Source organism: Tinamus guttatus, unplaced genomic scaffold (assembly GCF_059628265.1).
Source record: "Tinamus guttatus ecotype Peru unplaced genomic scaffold, ASM5962826v1 Tinamus_guttatus_pri_ptg000032l, whole genome shotgun sequence".
Taxonomy (NCBI): domain Eukaryota; kingdom Metazoa; phylum Chordata; class Aves; order Tinamiformes; family Tinamidae; genus Tinamus; species Tinamus guttatus.
In genome coordinates, this window is record NW_028288566.1 from 1,973,898 (window position 1) to 1,992,221 (window position 18,324).

Here is an 18,324-nt window from a genome sequence, read left to right on the forward strand (position 1 = left end):
TCCACAGCCACCTCCTGCAGATGTTCTCCAGGAAGAGGTGGGCATCCCTAAAAAGGTCTCCGGTGACACAGCCATGGGAGACCTTCTCTTCCCAGTTATACTGAAGTGACACAACCATTCCGGCTGACATAATCCTGGGCCCATTCCAGAAACAGCAGTAGGCGTAGAGCTAATCAGGAGATAATTCTGCCAATACCCTCCAAAGCCTGGAAAACACAGAGACCGATGCTGCCATTCTCGCCTGTGCTCAAACGAGTCCTGGTCAATAGTTAATTTGGAAAGGATATCTTCATTTCCCACTGAAACCAAACTTCTTTTTTTGTCTTCTCGTTATCTCAGTCATTTGAGTCTCGCGAATATGGTCCATGATTTTTCACCCCATACAGTAGCACCGTAAATCATTCTCCAGTAAATTCCAAGCTCTCCTGGTGATCAGAGCACAACTGAACGTCACCAATCCAATGGAGAAGACTTTACTCTGATGCCAACGGGTGAGGCAAGATCCCAGAACATGCCCAGTCCTAACCAATTGCTTCTGTAATTGTAAATTCAAGCAAAACTAATCAAATATTGGGTTTTCAGAGTATGGGAAAGCCATACAACCCAAGAAATCAGCTCGCTTCCCCAAGGGTTCAGCTAGAAGTGATGCAGAAAGTGAAGGAAAGGTGAAGGAAAGGAAGAGGATTAGACAGGGAGGTCAACGTGGCCATGTGATCTGGAGTGCAGGGTCCCAATCTCCTTAAAGGGCAGTGACCAGGATAGAGACAGTAGCTTCTCCTTCTCCCAGGCACGAGGATATAGAGAGGAGAGCAGCCGTAAGCCATGGAAAGTGGCAGGAGGATGGGAGCATCCAACGGATCAAAAGGCAACAGGGAAACCCCACGTGGGTTCCAGTGGCTGGATTCATCTGCTCAGACTTGCTCCAAGGGATAGCAAGAAAAGGAAGAAGAAAACAAAACTATGATACATAAACTCATCCTCTGCTGACAAATCTTTTCTCTTCCACTGAGCCGGCACTTTCTCTGACAAGTGTTATATTATCTCGTTCTTTACTTATTCATAGTGCTGGAGGGGTAGGGCTGTCCCTCAAGAGGAGCGGCAAAGTTTTCTGCAGGAAAGAGCCGAGTTTCTCAACTGGTGCCAGACTCCATTTGCAGACTGGTTATTTTTCTTTTAGTCCCCACCCCCCGTCCTTATTTTACAAGAAAATCACTCAAAGTGGGCCAATGCTCAATTCCCCACACCAACGAGGGCGAATAAATGCAAGATCAGCTGCTATGCACCAGCCCTGGAGAAAGATTTCTTTAAAAACGGCTGTGTCTCTCCACGAGAAGGTGGATCACAGTCCTCACCAACAGTTTTGATGCACCGTTAATCCCTTCATTGGTGTTTGGGCAAGACCTCACTCCTGTTGAGGAGGCTCCAGGCCATGCACACTGCTCTGGCCGAGTCTCACTTGCCACTTAGGTGATGATGGGTGTTTCCTACCTCTGCCTTGGGGCCCATGCTCAATGGCAGTTGTGTCTGCCCTATCTGCCCCAGTCCATCTGCAAAACAGTCGCCCTTTGACTGGTTTTGCAAGGGAGAGCATCCTCCTACCATCACCCTCATCTACCAACTCCAACCAAGACATGCCAAGGTGCAATTAATGGACCCCGATACCCCTAATGGAAGAAGCCCCAGCTCTCCCATAAGATTTTCAACAAGCCTACGGAACCCTCAACCCCAAAAGATCACAAAATCACAGAATGGCTGAGGTTGGAAGGGACCTCTAGAGATCATCTAGTCCAACCTCCTGCTCAAACAGGGACATTCAGAGCATGGGGCATGGGGCATCCAGGTGGGTTTGAAGATCTCCAGAGAAGGAGACTCCACAGCCTCTCTGGGCAGCCTGTGCCAGGGCTCTGGCACCCTCACAGGAAAGAAGTTCTTCCTCACATGGAGATGAAACTGTCTGGGTTTCAACTTGTACCCATTACCACTTGTCGTGTCACTGTCCACCACCGAGAAGAGCTTGGCCCCATCCTCCCTACACTCTCCCCTCAGGTACTTGAACGTGTTGATCAGATCCCTCTCAGCCTGCTCTTCTCCAGACTAAACAGGCCCAGCTCACTTAGCCTTTCCTCATACAACAGATGCTCCAGTCCCTTCACCCTCTTTGTGGCCCTACATTCTCTAGCAGCTCCACGTCCCTGTTGTCCTGGGGAGCCCAGAACTGCCTCCAATGCTCCAGGTGCCTCCCCAGAGCTGAGCAGAGGGGCAGGATCCCCTCCCTCGCCCTGCTGGCAACGCTCCTCCTGCTGCAGCCAGGAGCCCATTGGCCTTCTTGGCCACGAGGGCACATTGCTGCCTCATGGGTAACTTGGTGTCCACCAAGACTCCCAAATCCCTCTCTGCAGAGCTGCTTTCCAGCAGGTCAACCCTAGTCTTTACTGGTGCCTGGGGTTATTCCCCCCAGGTGCAGCACCCTGCACTTGTCCTTGTTGAACCTCATGAGGTTCCTCTCTGCCCAAGAGAGGATGCCCTTGCCTGCCTCTCAGCAAGGCACAACAAATCTGGACAGCCTGTCTTGCTCACTGGGCAAACTGGTCAGAGCCTGGCAACGTCCCCTCATACCAATTGAGCCACAGAGAAAGACAGGGTGAAGGGTATTCTTCATAGGAGAAATAGAGGAAAGATTGCAAAAAATCACCAGTTCTTCCTAACGTGGTCAAAACTTAGTGCATCACATCATCCCCCGCAACTCCGTCATGCCAATTCCTTGAGCCGTCTCCTGGCCACCATGGGTTGGAGCAGCGAGACTGCATCCCAGCGGGAGATCCAAGTGATGACCAACCGCAACATCAACAGGAGGGAACGAAATTTGAGGCAAGCAAATCAGCGCCTGGCTGAGCCACACACCAGCAAAGCAGAGCGAGATAAGGGGGAGGAGTGAAATGGAGAATCAATAAATCTTAACCTCATTCACAATGATCTGGAGCTCTTATTAAGTAAATTAATTTAAGTTAATTTAACTCGATCATGACTCCCGATCACAGTGATTTAGTGAGGGGGAAATTGCATTAGGAAAGGCCACACTCACTAGATAGAAGAACGGAAGAAAATTAGATCCACTTAGCAATGTGAATTAATATGGAAATAGCAGGTGTAAATTTAACCTTATCAAGAGAGTGAAAATTATCTTCATAAATTTGGAGGAATAGCCCCCGAGCTGCTTATAAATCTATTTAAAACAAAAATATTACAAAAAGTGCAGTAAAATTAATTTAAAATATACTCCCACCTACCGCCTCTGGAAAAGTCAGCGGCGGGGCGAAGTTGAACTCAATCCAGGGATACAGGGGGAAAGCACCACAAGATTAGCGGGGGCAACCATCGGGACCAGCGGCGAGTCATCTCATTTCTCTCATTTCCCAGGGATGTATCCATTACCATGGCCAAGCCTATGGTCTGGGGGGAGTTTGACGGCTAAGTGGGGCTTGTAGGAGACACCCGTCAAACCAGGCACATTCCTGGATCTAGGAGCATCTTCCAGATCTCTGCTGGTCCACACGCTGCATCCTCAGCTAGGAGAGAAGTGCCTTTGCTTCCAAATGTCTAAAATTGGAGTCAATCCAATGCAGAAAGCAGCTCCCAACTCAACGCTTCACTCCGCGTTGCACATCCAAGGCGATGTGAGTGACAGCGGAGCACGAGAGGTAGGAAAAACAGGGAAAAAGGTGGGGGCAGAGAGGCGCTCGCCACATGCTCTTGCCGGATGATGGATCGCGCGCGACACAGGTAGCAGCCAGACTGAACATGCAGATTTATTGCTGCTTGAAAATATAATTGTTTTAATTTGCTGATGGCGTTTTATCAAGATTTGCCCAAAGCGGCCATAAGATCTAAAATCGCCTCCTTTAATGAAGTCAAAGATTAATACGGATAAAATGACTCGGTGAGCAAGTGCTCTCAGCAGGACAGCGCAATTCCTGCTCCAGAGAAATCCCCATCACAACCCAAAGACCCTTTCCCTCCCATCAAGTGTCACTGGCTGGAAAAGTCGATGGCAGAACCTCCTCCACCAACCACGAGTAGGGACAAACTCCCCTTCCAGGAATAAAACCAGGACAGCAGCGGAGAGAGATGAGCTCAGTCCAGGTCATATTTTCTCTTTTGAGGCCCCAGCAAGTGAAACATTAAATGCAGAGAGACCCTGAAGAGCGGTTTTGTCCTCACCAAAAGCAGAGAGAAAAATCAACCTTCTTGTGGTTTTCCTGACAAAAGAGAAAAATTTGCAGCCAACACAGCAACAGGGGGGAGAAGGGGCATTGCAAGCATGAAAAGATAGGAGCAACCACCTCCACAGAGCGTCCACCTACTGCAAGATTTGCTCAGAACTGCCAGGTCAGGACCAGAAAAGTGAGATGCTTCCCAGACCAGCAAGGACGAGCTTGAAGTCAGTAAGGGGATGGGAGCACTCACTGGGGACAATTCACCTAAGGCCACCTGAAGGGTCTGGAGGTGCCATCAGACACCGAAGAGATGGCCAAGGGTAAAGAGAGGAATGTTGGGCTGAGGAGAACCCCACTGTGAGCCCATCACCAGGAGAAAGTCATCCAGACAAACGTTACACGAACATGAGAATATGAGGAAAAAGCCTCTTGGCTGCAAGGGTGACACAAAACAGGCTGCCCAGAGAGTGGGTGTGGAGTCTCTATCCTTGCAGATATTTCAAAGCCACCTGGATACAATCCCTGGAAAGGCACATGAGGTGACCCTGCTTGAGCAGGGAGGTTGGACTGCATGATCTCCAGAGATCCCTGCCAACCTCAATGCTTCTGCAATTAGCAGGGTAATTCCATCACTGAAGCGCATCAAGACTGAACTATGGCAGCAATTTTACATGTAACCCTGGGGCTAACCTGAAAACCATTTATCCCTGAGTATTCCCTATGTTTTAAAGGCATTTCCTACTTTTCTCCCCAGCCCTCCAAGCAGCTGCCACCAGCAGAGATCGTTGCCGGGGGAGTGACCAGAAGCAGAGCCAGGATTATCCCTGTGCCGCAGGAGCAAACAGGAGGCGATTACAAGCTGCGAGAAACAAATCTTCATTTGCACACGAAATACCAGGCACTGTAATTACCAGCAGCAAATTATGAACCTCTGAGAAGCAATACAATTTCAGAGTTCACTGTAATATACTTGTAAATTCATGATGCAAAAGCCATACTTTAAAACACAAACAAAACAAAAAAAACAAAATGCTTCTATTTGGGCTAAAGAAGCAGCAGAACAATTAAGTGCTGGATGGCTTCGCTCTCTATCATAGCGCGACAGCACCGGGCAAACCAGGACTCTGTCGGGCAGATAAGATACAAACATATGTTATAATGGTGCAATGTAAATGCAAGGGCAGGAAGTAGGAAAAAGAGAATTTGTGGTTTGTTTGTGGAAAGGAAGAAGCAGGGGAGGTGGCACCTACAAGCAGAGCCGCAATCGTACAGAAGGAAGCAAAATGGATGATTTGGAGAGGAGTTAGAGGAGATGTGGGGGTCTCTGGAGTAGAAAATAAAAGGTGGAAGGATACTGTTATGCCAAAATGAAGAAAATGAAGAAAAGCCATAGCGGAGGAGAGCCAAATTCTCCTCACCCAGCAGGTTGGCACTGCAGGAGGAGCAGGATGCCAACAATGAGCAGCAGTGGAACAACCCGCTCTCAGCCTTCTCCCACGAACAGCCAGGACCTGATTCAGGGCCAAAACCATGAGTTCTGAGTGTGAGTTTCGAACAGCACCATCAAGACACCCCTTGGTCATGCCCAACTTCCAGATTTTGCCTTGGTCTCTGAGATATTCTTTGGTATATTTCCATAGGTAATTACAGGTCAAGTTTGGCAACCTTCTGCCTCTAACGTTTTTCATAAGCTCCTTCTTAGCACCATATACGTGACAACACTATGGAAAGGAGGACAAGCCTGGTCTTGGTAGCAGGTTTGACCCACGTTCTATCAACAAGACTCGTCTACCTCCAAAACAGGCAGCAAGTCTCCTAAAGTCATCTGGAAAGACTCATATTCTTTTATGCAGCTTCCTTATAGCTTATTTAACTAGCTTGTGGAAACAATTAATTCAAATGGGGAATAAATATGGAGCAACAGGCTGGGATAAGCTATTTGCCACCGTCTCGGCTCAGGCTAACATGATTACTAACGAGATTTTACACTTTAAGGCAATAAATTCTGCACAGAAACAGCTAAACAAATAAAGAAATTAAGTCATTCTTGTGACTTTTATAGCAAAGGAATATAATGGAGCGGGGTGATGCAGCCCTTGAAGCCAACGGGGCCTTGGGCCCTAACTGGGCTCATCGATGGGATCATCACGAGAGTTACCTGGACGTTGCAGAGCGCCTCATCTTCCAAGTGAGAACAGGGCTGTTGAAGGAGGACAAGGCACCCCCGGAAGACGCCACGTTCTTCTTCACTATCCTGTAGCGCGTCTTGATCACCTTGCTGCCCGGGGGGCTCCGCACAAAGTGCACATTGGTCCCTGCAAGAGAGCAAAATGGGGGAAAAGCGGGACTGAAACCGAGGGGCACGTTGAGAAGAGGCGGACAAGGGATCTACTCAACCTCCTAGGGAGAAGCACAGCTGCTCCAGCCTCAGCCGGAAAACAGATCCCTCCTGGACGATACCTGGATTCCTGACATCTCCATTTGCACCAGATTTATATGTTTAATCATCCCCTTTTTTCCACAGCGTTGTGCAACGTGCGTCCAACTCAACAGAGAGACGGTGCAACTCCAGTTTGGCACCGCTTGATAGCCGGCAATTTTCGTCCACGCCTTTAAGGAATGCATCTAATTGCTCGACTTTTATAACATACGGCTATAACTGCCCAGATAATTAAAGCTGACATGACACGCTGAGCCCAAGTCCTCTGCTTTTATAACTGATTTAAAGGGGGCGGCTGTTTTTCTTGAGGAGACTCTCATTAAAATTATCGCAAGGTTCAGAGCAGGGGGGGGAACCCGGAATCGTTATTTCCCCTGAAAATATCAGACCCATCCCATGTTGCGGAAGAAGGGAGCACAGGGTCGCTTCCCAAGCAAATGATATGAAATAAGGGGCTGCCTTGTCGTCTAAAGGCAAAAAAAAAAATCAGCGACCGCATTGCAGGTTTTTCCCTCTGTTTTTCCTGCGTGTCCAGTTGCAATTGAGCTCCAAAGGGAAAAATCCACCCTTTGCAGCGTGGATTTGCACTGCGTAAGAGTTAAAACCTCTGCCGTGGCCTCGCTAAGCCACAGATTTAGCCTCCCGCTGCCAACGGAGCTTCCCGCGCTCCAAGTACCAGGGAAGCGAGGTAGAAATGCCGCATTGCCAAGAAAGACATCCCACCCGAGTCACCTAACATTGGGATCCCCGGGACTAACCAGAGCTTTAAAAGCAAGGAAAGAAAAAGAAAGGAGAGGTTGGAAAAAAAAGGACGGAAAGCAAATTAATTTTTTTTTTAATTACACTATTTCCCAGCGTGGAAACTTTTGCATTAGACTCAGGCACCACCCCTTGCCCCGACCTTGCAAAATAAATAAGGGGGTGATAACCCGAATCCCCCCTGCAATATTATTTTTATTTTTCAGCCCCTTTGCAAGCTCCAGCTGCGGCAGCTCCACGTGGATCCCTGTTCACCCCTTGCAGTAACCGGGCATTGAGACATCGGCATCGCCAGCATCTTGCAAGCGCCTCTCTGAAGAGCTCGCTCCTATTATTGCTTGCTAGCGGAGGGGTTTTGTGTAGATAATCATGTTATTTAGATAGGCGGGTGGTTTAATTCCCTTCATTACAGACTCCCAGGGCTGCAATTTTTCCTCTCTCTCCCTTTTTTCCCCTGCCGCGGGATGTATTCCCTGTGCTCCACCGTGATCCCGGCCTCGCCACTTTTATTGCCAGCAATACCCCGGCGTCCCCCGTTATCAGCCCCGTGCACGCGCCCGCAGGTCACTCCTAATGACTAATCGATCTCATTAGCTTTCCTAATTAAAAACTTTTACGGCCGCGCAGGAAGACAAACTGCGAAGGGAAAAAAAGGGAGGAAAGGAGGGGGAAAAAAATTCTGCTTGCATCATTCGCCAACGGGATATGAGTCCCATTTATCAGCCGGAGTCCGGCGCCCGCGCTGCTGAGCTGGTGCTTTGCTCCTGGTGCTGCTGGAAAAGCGCGATCCGGATGCACTTCCAAGCCCTCCCTTCACCTGGCATTCTTAAATCTCATAGGGAGGCCCTGGTCTCCCCTTGCAGCCTCTCCATCCATACGGAATCATCAGTGGGGTGCAGGAAATGCTGCTAAAATTCCCATTTCTCCTCTTTCAAGAAGTTGCAGCATCCCTGAAGAGAAGGGATGTCCTGGCATCCAAACAGGGTGGAAACCCAGCAATCCTGCAAGTTAAAACCCCAAATCCCACGTCGTCTCTCAGCTTTCCCACCTGCAAAACAGGTGCCTCGGAGGAGGTGGGTTTCAAGCTACACTTTTTAAGGGCAAAGTAAACAAAATATGTGGTCAGGTCTGTTACAAACCGCTGCAAGATGTGATGTGCCATGTAGGTTTTTTTTTTCTTTTTCCCAAAATGCTGCAAATTATAAAGCATTCAAGCAGGTCAAGAATGTTGATATTTTTTCAAAGGAAATAAAATAATCCCAAGTATTTTCCCAAGGTGTTTTAGCTCTTAAAATCCCTACCTCTGAACTGAGAGCAGCCAGGAGGGGTTGCGGGAATTTATGGGAATGGCCAACAACCATCAGGGAGATGGGACACGGCTCCAGGCACTGACTCCAGGCCAGATCTGGGGGAATAAAATTTAATCAGTGCTGCCTAGATTGCAACTTGTTTCGGCATCACCCATTGCACCGGAAACTCCTACAAAATTCCAGCACGGAGTGGCCCGGCACCAAAGGCTTTTGTTCTGCATCCCCGCTCAGCCAAGTTCCTGGAGTTGACAAAAGGCTCCGGGATTACCCTAATACTGTTACGAGTTCAGTGTGAAAGCAGACGCCGGTATTAGGGGGGCAATTACCGCCAAGCACGTTCAATATGTTCGCGCAGAATGGCGCAGCGAGAGGTTAATTATATTGCTCCAGGAATCTGCTTCCAAAAGGAGCAGCCTTTGGTAGCGGAGGGGGGAATTGAATTTTCCACGCTCGTTTGCTTCTGAGCTCTTGCAGGAGAGGCAGCTATTTAGGACGGCGTAAATGGCCGTTTATGATCGCAAACGGTTGCTTAAGAGGAATTAAAGCACCTCGATCCAAAGCGCTTTCTACCTGCGAGCCCAAGCGAGGCTGCTGCGCCGCAACGTTCGCCGAGGACAACAGGAGAAGAAGCTCTGCTGCTCAAGCGTTTTGGGCAGTTTTCAAGTGGATTTTCATCTTTTCCTGGCACAGCCAACGCTTTGAGCTGGCAACATTTGGGGAATTGATAGCAAACCTGCTTCACTCATTCCTTAGGTTGAACGGAGCATGGGCAAGGAAGAAGCAAGGATGGAGCAACTCATCGTTGGCAAGATGGCACTCGCTGGAGAGCAACTCTAAGGAGACCCTAATTTTAGCAGGGAAGGTATCCAAAAAATCCACATAGAGTATTAAGATGGACTGTACATGCACAGCAAATATTAATGGCTTTAAGTGAGATCTGGACTTCTGATTCCTGGAAACACAGACACAGCAGGGAGAGGATCTTCCCACAAAGGTTGTCATGGACAGTCTCAAAAACTCACCCAGCCAAAGCGAGTGATAACACTTCCCAAACTAGCTTTTCTGAGGAGTTTCTCATTGAGATTTTTTGGCAAAAGTCTGACTTGGTGTATGGCACTGACCTGCAAGAGGGAAGGAGTAAAGTCTTTACAGGATGGAAACTGGAATGACACTCGATGGTAGGGTTCTTCCAGAAGAAGTCTAATCATCCCTGGTGAGACACAGTTTCCCTTTCACCAAGTAAGTCAGGATTTGTTTCAAAACCATCACGATTCTTGAAAATCCCCCAGTTTCTCTGCTCAACAGCAATCCGGCCATCAGGCAAGCCCAGGTTTGTCTTTCAAGAAGGTGTTTCTGGGTCTCAGCCCTGGAGAACAAGGGCCCTGGAGCTTTCAGGAGCTGTCACCCATCTTTGCATTGGTGCTATGTCACAAAAAACTCAAGTGATTTCTGCTTTGATGACTGGGATGACTGAATCCCCAAAACACTCAAATATTCGGGAAAAATCATTTTTCCACATTTTTCTTCTTCACTCTGTCTGGAAGTCCTCAACATTTACAACATCCCATGCGCTCTGCAGAGTCCACTTCTGGTGAAGGTTTCTCCAGGTGCCAGGAAGGACTCATCACACCAATCCACGCCAACAACCTCATGCACTGAAGCAGAACTCTGGGGACATCAGTGCCATGTTTGCACGGGGATTACATATTCTGGAGGCCATCACATAGGCACAAAGCTTACCCAACACAAAGAGCCTCTCTTGCTCCCCCGTTAAAAATCATCTCCCGTTGACTGGGTTTCACAGAATCACAGAATGTTTGAGGTTGGAAGAGACCTCTAGAGATAATCCAGCCCAACCCCCTGCTCCAGCAGGGACACCCAGAGCACGGGGCACAGGGTGGCATCCAGGCAGGTTTGAAGATTTCCAGAGACGGAGACTCCACAGCCTCTCTGGGCAGCCTGTGCCAGGGCTCTGGCACCCTCACAGGAAAGAAGTTCTTCCTCACATGGAGATGGAACTGTCTGGGTTTCAACTTGTACCCGTTACCCTTTGTCCTGTCACCAGCCACCACCGAGAAGAGCTTGGGTCCATCCTCCCTACAATCACCCCTCAGGTACTTGAACATGTTGATCAGATCCCTCTCAGCCTTCTCTTCTCCAGGCTAAACAGGCCCAGCTCACTTGGGCTTTCCTCATACGATAGATGCTCCAGTCCCTTCATCATCTTCGTGGCCCTACACTGGACCACCTCCCCCTTGTCATGGGGAGCCCAGAACTGCCTCCAATGCTCCAGGTGCCTCCTTAGAGCTGAGCAGAGGGGCAGGATCCCCTCCCTTGCCCTGCTAGCAACGCTCCTCCTGATACAGCCGGGATCCCATCAGCCTTCTTGGCCATGAGGGCACATTGCTGCCTCATGGGTAACTTGGTGACAACTAGGACAGTTTCTAATCTCCAACAGTTTCCAATCTCCACAGTGAAAACCCCTGAAGATCAAGCTGTTCTGCACGGAGGCATCAGATGGACCGAGGGCTGGATTCTTCCATGCCTCACACACCTCACTGCTGTCTAATGTGTCTACAAAGAGCTGGATTCAGGGATGGCCTCAACAGCCCAATGGTCAAGCTTGCAACTCGGAAGAGGTGAATGGCAAAGATCTTGGAGCCGGCGAGGCCGTTCCTCTCATCAGCACTGCCCTTCAGCAACTAAAAAGCAAGAGCATCCGTACATACGTTCACACTGAGAAAGTTGCCAACGCGGAGATTTATTTTATCCACCTCTCAGATCCACCTATCCATCTTTCCCATCAATCCACCCATCTGTCCAATTTCTCCCAACTCCTCCGTGCTCCTCTACGTGCTCATCCTCCTTCCGTAGATAGCGTCTGCCATCGAAGTAAATGTTCCCCTTCACGGGCAACACTTGCCAGCGTCATCCCAAAGGCACAGAAAGCACTTCCCTGCATTTTCCAGCAGCTTGAATCGGAAGGAGGGGGGCTGATGGATCGAACACCTTTTCCTGCTGAGCCACGAGGGTCAGGATTGGGATGAGACCACCTGCCCCAGTGTCCTGGCTTCCCGTTTAATCACAGCAATGAGAGGGACGTTAACAGACCCCAGCAAAGTGCTGCTGGGGGAAGGAGGACAACGTCACGTGGCCTCCGTCGCCATCCCCAAGAGGTGGTCACAGTTAATGCACTAACCACGCAGCTAAAGAGCCCCAATGGGTCCCTGGAGCTTTGGGCCTTGTTCCAACACAACCCTTATTATTATTATAACAAAAGAGGAGTTTTTTGCATCTCCCCCCGCTTCCTTCAGCGTCTGGTTATTAACGCATTTCCAGGAGCCAGGGCCATCCCTCTAAATGAGCCCGGGGGTGGCAGCGGAGGCAGAAGGGAGGCTGATAAACGCCTATGGTCCCCCAGCCTCGCGGCAGGAGCTGCCAGGGGCTCTCGTCCTAACAAGCTGCACACACGAGACGAGCGGAATAACAAAGTAGGCATTTTTATGAGCCTAATAAATCACTCCACTTTTCCTCGCTCTTGATGGGTTGCAGCGCTCCGAAACCCCCAACGAAAGCAGAGGGAGCCACGGCCGGCGGATGCGCCGGGCTGCGAGGGAGCAGCGATGTCTCCCTTGCTCTCGCGCTTCTGTTTTTTCCTTTTTTATATTAATAATGAGACATTTGCAACCATTAGGCATTCCCGCACTGCCAAAGCCGCTTAGCAAAGTGACAGCCAGGCTGCTTTTCCCTTTCCCCATCTCCCTTTAGAAAGTCCCTGCTCCAGGTGCCGCATCTGCAGGAAAATAACTCCCCCAAGCTCCATGTGAACGGGGGAAAACATTGCAGCGAGCAGTGTGGTTAAGCTTAACTCTCTTTTCTAAACTTTTATATAAAACAGGCCAAGAATGGGCTCCACTTCCATCGAAACTAAGAATAAAAGTTGCTTCCAAGTTGCTGGCACCATGTGCAGGTGCAAACACGCATGAAGAATATCCTTGCAGAAGGGCTTGAAAACACAAAGTTGGAACTGTGACAAATACCATAAAACACCATATGAACGACATAAAAAATACGGATTTTACTCTCCTTATAAAACGTATTCTTGAAGTCTCCAGCAGGGCCACCAGCAGACCAGACTCCAAGTCAAAGAGTGGCCGCGGTACTCAGGGAAGAGTTAGAGAGAAAGTCCATGGGGCTCCAGAGCTTGCAGCAAGCACAATGCGGCCAAGGACCGTGCTCATGGACAAGCTCTCCAAGAGCCAGCGCCCAATCCCAACGTGCTAGCGAGGACTGGAGCCGGGGCAGCTCTCCATCCCAAAAGGAAAGAGGCACAGTCCCTAGGAAACCTGCCCTTTCCGTCATCCTCCCACTCGGCCCACGCGCGTCCTGCTGCTTCCCATTTGCTTCTCACCAGCACGGCCCTGCACTGGGGAGGGAATTCATCTTTGACAAACATTTACCGATTATCAAATCACAACCGCAGCTGCAGACAGGGGCAATAAGTCACTTTAAGCAGCCATCCGTACTGCAGTCGGTGGAGTTTGGGCAGCTCCGCAATGACAAATAACTCCTGTCAAAGCCGCGTGTTCCCGGGCGCTCCGAATCCGTGTTCCCTGTTGTTCCACACTACCTGGTGTTTAATGACAACACTGTCAGACTAAGACGAAGCCTCTGCGCCGCGCACTGTCAAAGCCCTATTAGAGGAAAGATTGAGACCCTACTCTTCTTAAACTCACTCAAGCAACACAACCCGCTAGTTTTTATAATTATGGTACGAGGGCCATCGATCGCGGGCTGACACCTAACCTATCTGTATGAAATGGGAGTAGTTTGCTGGGTGACAGTTGCTATAGATTATTGTGGGTGGGTTTTTGCTTCCCCCCTTCTTTCATCTAGGGCTCTCCAAAGCATAAGATGGATGGGAAGGGAGAAAGGGAAAGCAGGTGCCTTCAGTTAGGTGACTTCTCCATCCCGGCAAACGAGGCACAAGGGTGTTGGAGGTTGGTTGCTCTCAGGTTGCTTCGTTGAGGGGGAAACTCATCTGCCTCAGAGCCACGGTCGGATCACACCCAGAAATACCTTGCCTTCCAATGTGCTTGGGAAATATGTCCCTGTGGGGAGGTGCTCCTGCTTGTAGACCAAATCATGGATGGGAAAGGTAGACCCAACGCACTCAGTCGGCAGAAAACAATCGCCAAAGGTCAACCCTACAGGCAGCTCTCAGTCCATGAGGAGCAGGAGAAGGGCTGAAGCGCATGCTAACTCAGTGCATGGTTATCACCTGTGTGCTCCTTCCCTTTCCTCCTAGCACAGCCAAGGAGAGAAGACTCAGTGAGTCAAGATCTGGGATCTTCTCATCGCCAGGCTCCAGCCGATCTATGTCATCCTCCAAAGCCCACATCATGTACCCTGTGCCTACATCTACTAAGGGGAAGAAACACGGTGGATCCTCACAGCATCAAGGGCTGCAAGGTTTAATTTCCTTTTAAGCAGCTGTTAACCTTACCCATTTCCACTTAACACAGCAACTTTGGAGCCATGAAGATTGATGGAAAGGGAAGGGAAGATAGTGAGGGAAGGGGGCACTCAGCTGAACCGAGTGAAGCTCAGGCTAGAGGAGAAGAACTCTTAGAGAAGAGGTCTCCCAAAGGCCAAATCTAGGTTGCTGTAGTGGCTCCTCATGTCTCCTGGCACCTCTGCTGGAATAGTCATCAAGCAGATCCCAACACCGGATCACAGCCAGTTTTTGCACTCTCTTGCTACATGAAAGTTTGGTTTATATGGGGAAAAACCTTTTATTTGAGCAGGCCTTCAACAGATCAAAGTGATTTTTTTTTAAAAAAAACCTCGTTTATGTAAAGCAAATATCTGTCAGGTTACAAAACCTAAGTTGTTTTTTTGGTTTGTTTTTATATGCCTAAAGTATGCACAAATATCAGTACGTGTGGTTTATTTGTTTATATTTCCCCACTTGGGTGATACAGGTGGGCAAGTTTGCCCCAAATTCTCCCACATCCCCAAAGACTGCGGCCTCATGTGCATTAAAAGAAAAAGGAACCGGCAGCTCCGTGTCAATGTGGTCAGACGGCACCAAAAGACACCCAGCCGGGTGGTCATATCATCCCAGCCGGGTCGTCAGAACTGCAGGAACAAAGACGACCAGGTCCAAACTGCAACCGAACGAGCCAAAAACCTGCATCAGAGATGGGCATCTTCGGATTGCTCCATGTAAAGGGCCCTTTTCAGGAAGGAAAGGGAAGAACTTCCCCCTTCCCTCTTCCCGTTCTTGGAATTGCCAAGGGATGTCAGCATGGGAGAGGGAAAGGAGAACAAGAAATCTCAGTCTTCCTGCCTCTGAGTTTGACAAGTAATTCTAGACTGGGGTGGTAATACTTGATAAATTTTCCTTTTCCTTTCTAGGCTGTCAGGTAATCTTTTTATTGACAACACGGCAGGGGGTTGCAGTAGTCACGAGGAAAAAGTGCTCGCGTGCTTGCTTGTTATTAAACCAAACACAGGTTTCTGATGGAGAAAACGACTCCCACCCAACCTCCTTCTAGAAATAAATCCTCTCAGGATCAGTCGACATAACTCCGTGCGCTGCAGCGAGGCGAGGGGCCAGGTTCCCAACGCAGAACCCTTGGAAACTCTCCAGCACAAATCCTGAGCCGTAACTGCCTCTAGATCCGGGTCTCCTTTCACCACTCAAGCATCCGTGCTTCCCCCTCTCTCCTCAGGGGATATTTTTACATTGAATAGCGCTCAAATGCCAAGAGAAGTGGCTTAGATGTGACCACATCACTTCTAATAATACCCAGCAGAGTCACAGAGAGGCGGTGGTTCCCAGACTACCATGTGAGGCAATGGGACCGAGCTCCGGGCCTGCAGTGCCACCAAACGCCACCCTTGACCGCAAAGCCACAAGGGTCCGCACTGAACCCATGACAGGCACTAGTGGAAGGTCTTGATGACCGAGGATGAACCTGAGATGAAGAGCAACCCACTTCCTCTCCTCGCAGCTCTCCACTAAAGGAGAAGGTACCAAGATGGCCAAAGTAGAGCTGTAGCCAACTCTCAGTTTCCAAAGCATCAAGACAAGCAGCATGAACACAACTTTTATCACTTGTACACAAAGAGAAAAATTCCATTTCTCAGAGGAACGATGACTTGTTGCAATCATGGAGCATGACTTTGCTCTGCTCAACCCCAGAGACAGGGGCAAAGGTACCTCCTGTACCGATTTCAGTAAGTATGAGTCGGACCCATGTCTCTGTGGAGTCCTTCCACCTTACCCAGATGTGTTTCAGCACATGTTTAAGAGAAATGAAACAGCCCAGTTGACTGCAGCAGCCTAACATAGCTGGCTCAATTGAGCCCAGCAGAGAAGTAGCATCAACATCTTCATGAGATGATCTTCAATCCTTTTTTCTTAACAAGAAAAATAAAAAGCCAAGAAAAAGATGCCTTAGAAACCGTATCTTCTGTTCTGGCTGCACTGTTGGTGTCTCCCTTCACAGGGCAGAAGCACATCAAGAAATATTGACCCATTTCAGAGGAAGGGAGCACCTTCTCTTAGGGGTGGTAAAAATCAATAAATGAAGATCATTTCAGCTGTAGGAGTCTTCCCCTATAGCCCTTCCTTCTTTGCTATTTCATTACTGCATTTAAAGAAAGGTCAAAAGGAGAGAAGCCCGAGGTGTCAACTTCCCAGGACCATGAACACTGAATCCAGGAAAAGAAACGAAAGTAGAGCCAAAAATACCACCAATAAAGGTGCCAATGAGAAAAAAACTCCAAGAATCACAGAGAAAACTGCCAGGTCCCCTTTTCAGCTCTAAGTACTGCTCTCAAACCTCTTGCTCTAATAAGTAATTACAGGAACAGCTTAATTACTGACCCAGGAAGGCACTCACACTGCCCTCCTTCCACACATAAGGTAGGACTAGGCCTTTCTACAGCTTTTCAGGAGAGAAGTGACTCCATGGTGCAGCTGGGAACACCCATTGGCTCCTTGTTGACTTCTTGTTCCTTCTGCAATTGTTGGCCACATTTTTTCCAAATTCTGAACTCCAATAAGAAGCTGAAGACAAAGGCAGGGACTAGTTACAGGTCCACAACAGTCCACCAGCAAGTCTGACTGTGGTTTCCTGAAAGAGCTTGTGAGATGCAGGGTGAACAACTGCTGCCCCATGGGGCACCCTCGGGAGCTTTCAAAAATTCTACTCAACAAGTTTTATCACCCAGAAAGTCAGAAGTTCATCCAGAAAGTCAGAAGAGAAACTTGGCTGCGAGTGCGAATTCTCACAAACGACAACTTGACACCGTGGCAGGGCTGACACCCTCCGCATTCCCAGACCAACCTCCTACTATTACCAAGCTGTTCCAGCAAAAACAACCGGCCCAGTTCACGGTGCTGTTATTTTGGGTCTCCATACCTTCCTAAGAAAACCCTCTCCTTTCTCCTTGGTACATATCAGTCTAACAGTTTGGGTTTTGGGGGATTTTTTTGTATCCTTATCCTCTTCACCAAGGTTGTTACAGGTGGCCTCAAGTCTCTGGGGAAGGAGACCCTCTTGCAACCTGTCTACATGATGCAAAGAGGTGACGTGTTGGGTGCCAGCTGTCACTCGGTCCCAATGGATGTGGTCCAGCTGCCTTAGGAGGTCCCGTGCAGCACATCTACACCAAAGGCAGGTTCATGATGAGCAGAGAAGACCATCACAGCCTATTTGAGTCTTTTCTCCACTGCAGTCAAGGCATCTATGGATCCCTTGACCCCACCACCATCTGTAAGACTTCACTGCAGCCTCAATTACTTCCCCAAACTCTTCCATTTCCCAAGGAGATTTAACAGGAATGTCGTAAGGACAAACCCATCGATGCTTCCAGCAAGAGTTCTCCCGCAGAACTTGAGTTTCTTTCCTTCTTGGGGTCCCCTTTCAAACAAATCTCCAACGCCTTGTAACGTTATCTCCAAGATGCCTTTTGCTTGAGCAGCACAGATCTTTGCACCCTCAGCGGGGTGCCAGGCTGTCGGTCCAGCATCCCGTACCAGTGCAAAGCGAGCGTGGTTTTAATTATAAACAAAACCAGACTGTTTGTGGTCACGGTGAAACCCGACCTTGCCAATAGGGCATAAATATACAGCTCTGGAGTGGCTCCCTGCAAACCCTCGTGGCCTCGCAACACAGCTGTCCCTCAGCTGGCCCATTTTGTTCATTTATGAAAAATGGTGTTCATGGAGATGCACATTGTCCCCTTCTGGCATCCTGAGGTCCTTCCTTACCTTCTACCCACATGGTGACACTGCTCAACAGGTTGAAGATGCCGCTGAAGGAGAGAGTAGCCTCATCGGTACCTGCGCATGTAAAACCCTCCCTCCTTACCTACTTTGCAGGTGGTGGCAGCTTAACTAATGCTTGCACAGACTCACAAAGATAATTAGTGCTGAGCTAATAAAACGATCCACTGCTGAGGTTCCTTCGCATTCGCACGCTCCTCTCTGTGTTTATTTTCCACCTCGCCCTCTGTATCTATTTTTGATTTATTGCCAGCGCCACCAGCTCAAGATCCAAATCCCCCCACGGCAAGTCGCCATTCT

The 18,324-nt window shown here is 49.1% G+C and overlaps 1 protein-coding gene across 1 annotated transcript in view; it reads right to left on the minus strand.

Moving 5' to 3' along the window:
- ZC3H3 (zinc finger CCCH-type containing 3) overlaps positions 1-18,022 on the minus strand; it is a 69,980-nt gene extending 51,958 nt beyond the window's left edge. The window contains exons 1-2 of the mRNA XM_088531359.1: positions 18,010-18,022; positions 6,373-6,529 (exon numbers count right to left, since the gene is read on the minus strand). Coding sequence (XP_088387485.1) covers positions 6,373-6,529; positions 18,010-18,022 — 170 coding nt within the window. The remainder of the gene's footprint in view (positions 1-6,372; positions 6,530-18,009) is intronic.
- Positions 18,023-18,324: the final 302 nt, after the last annotated feature.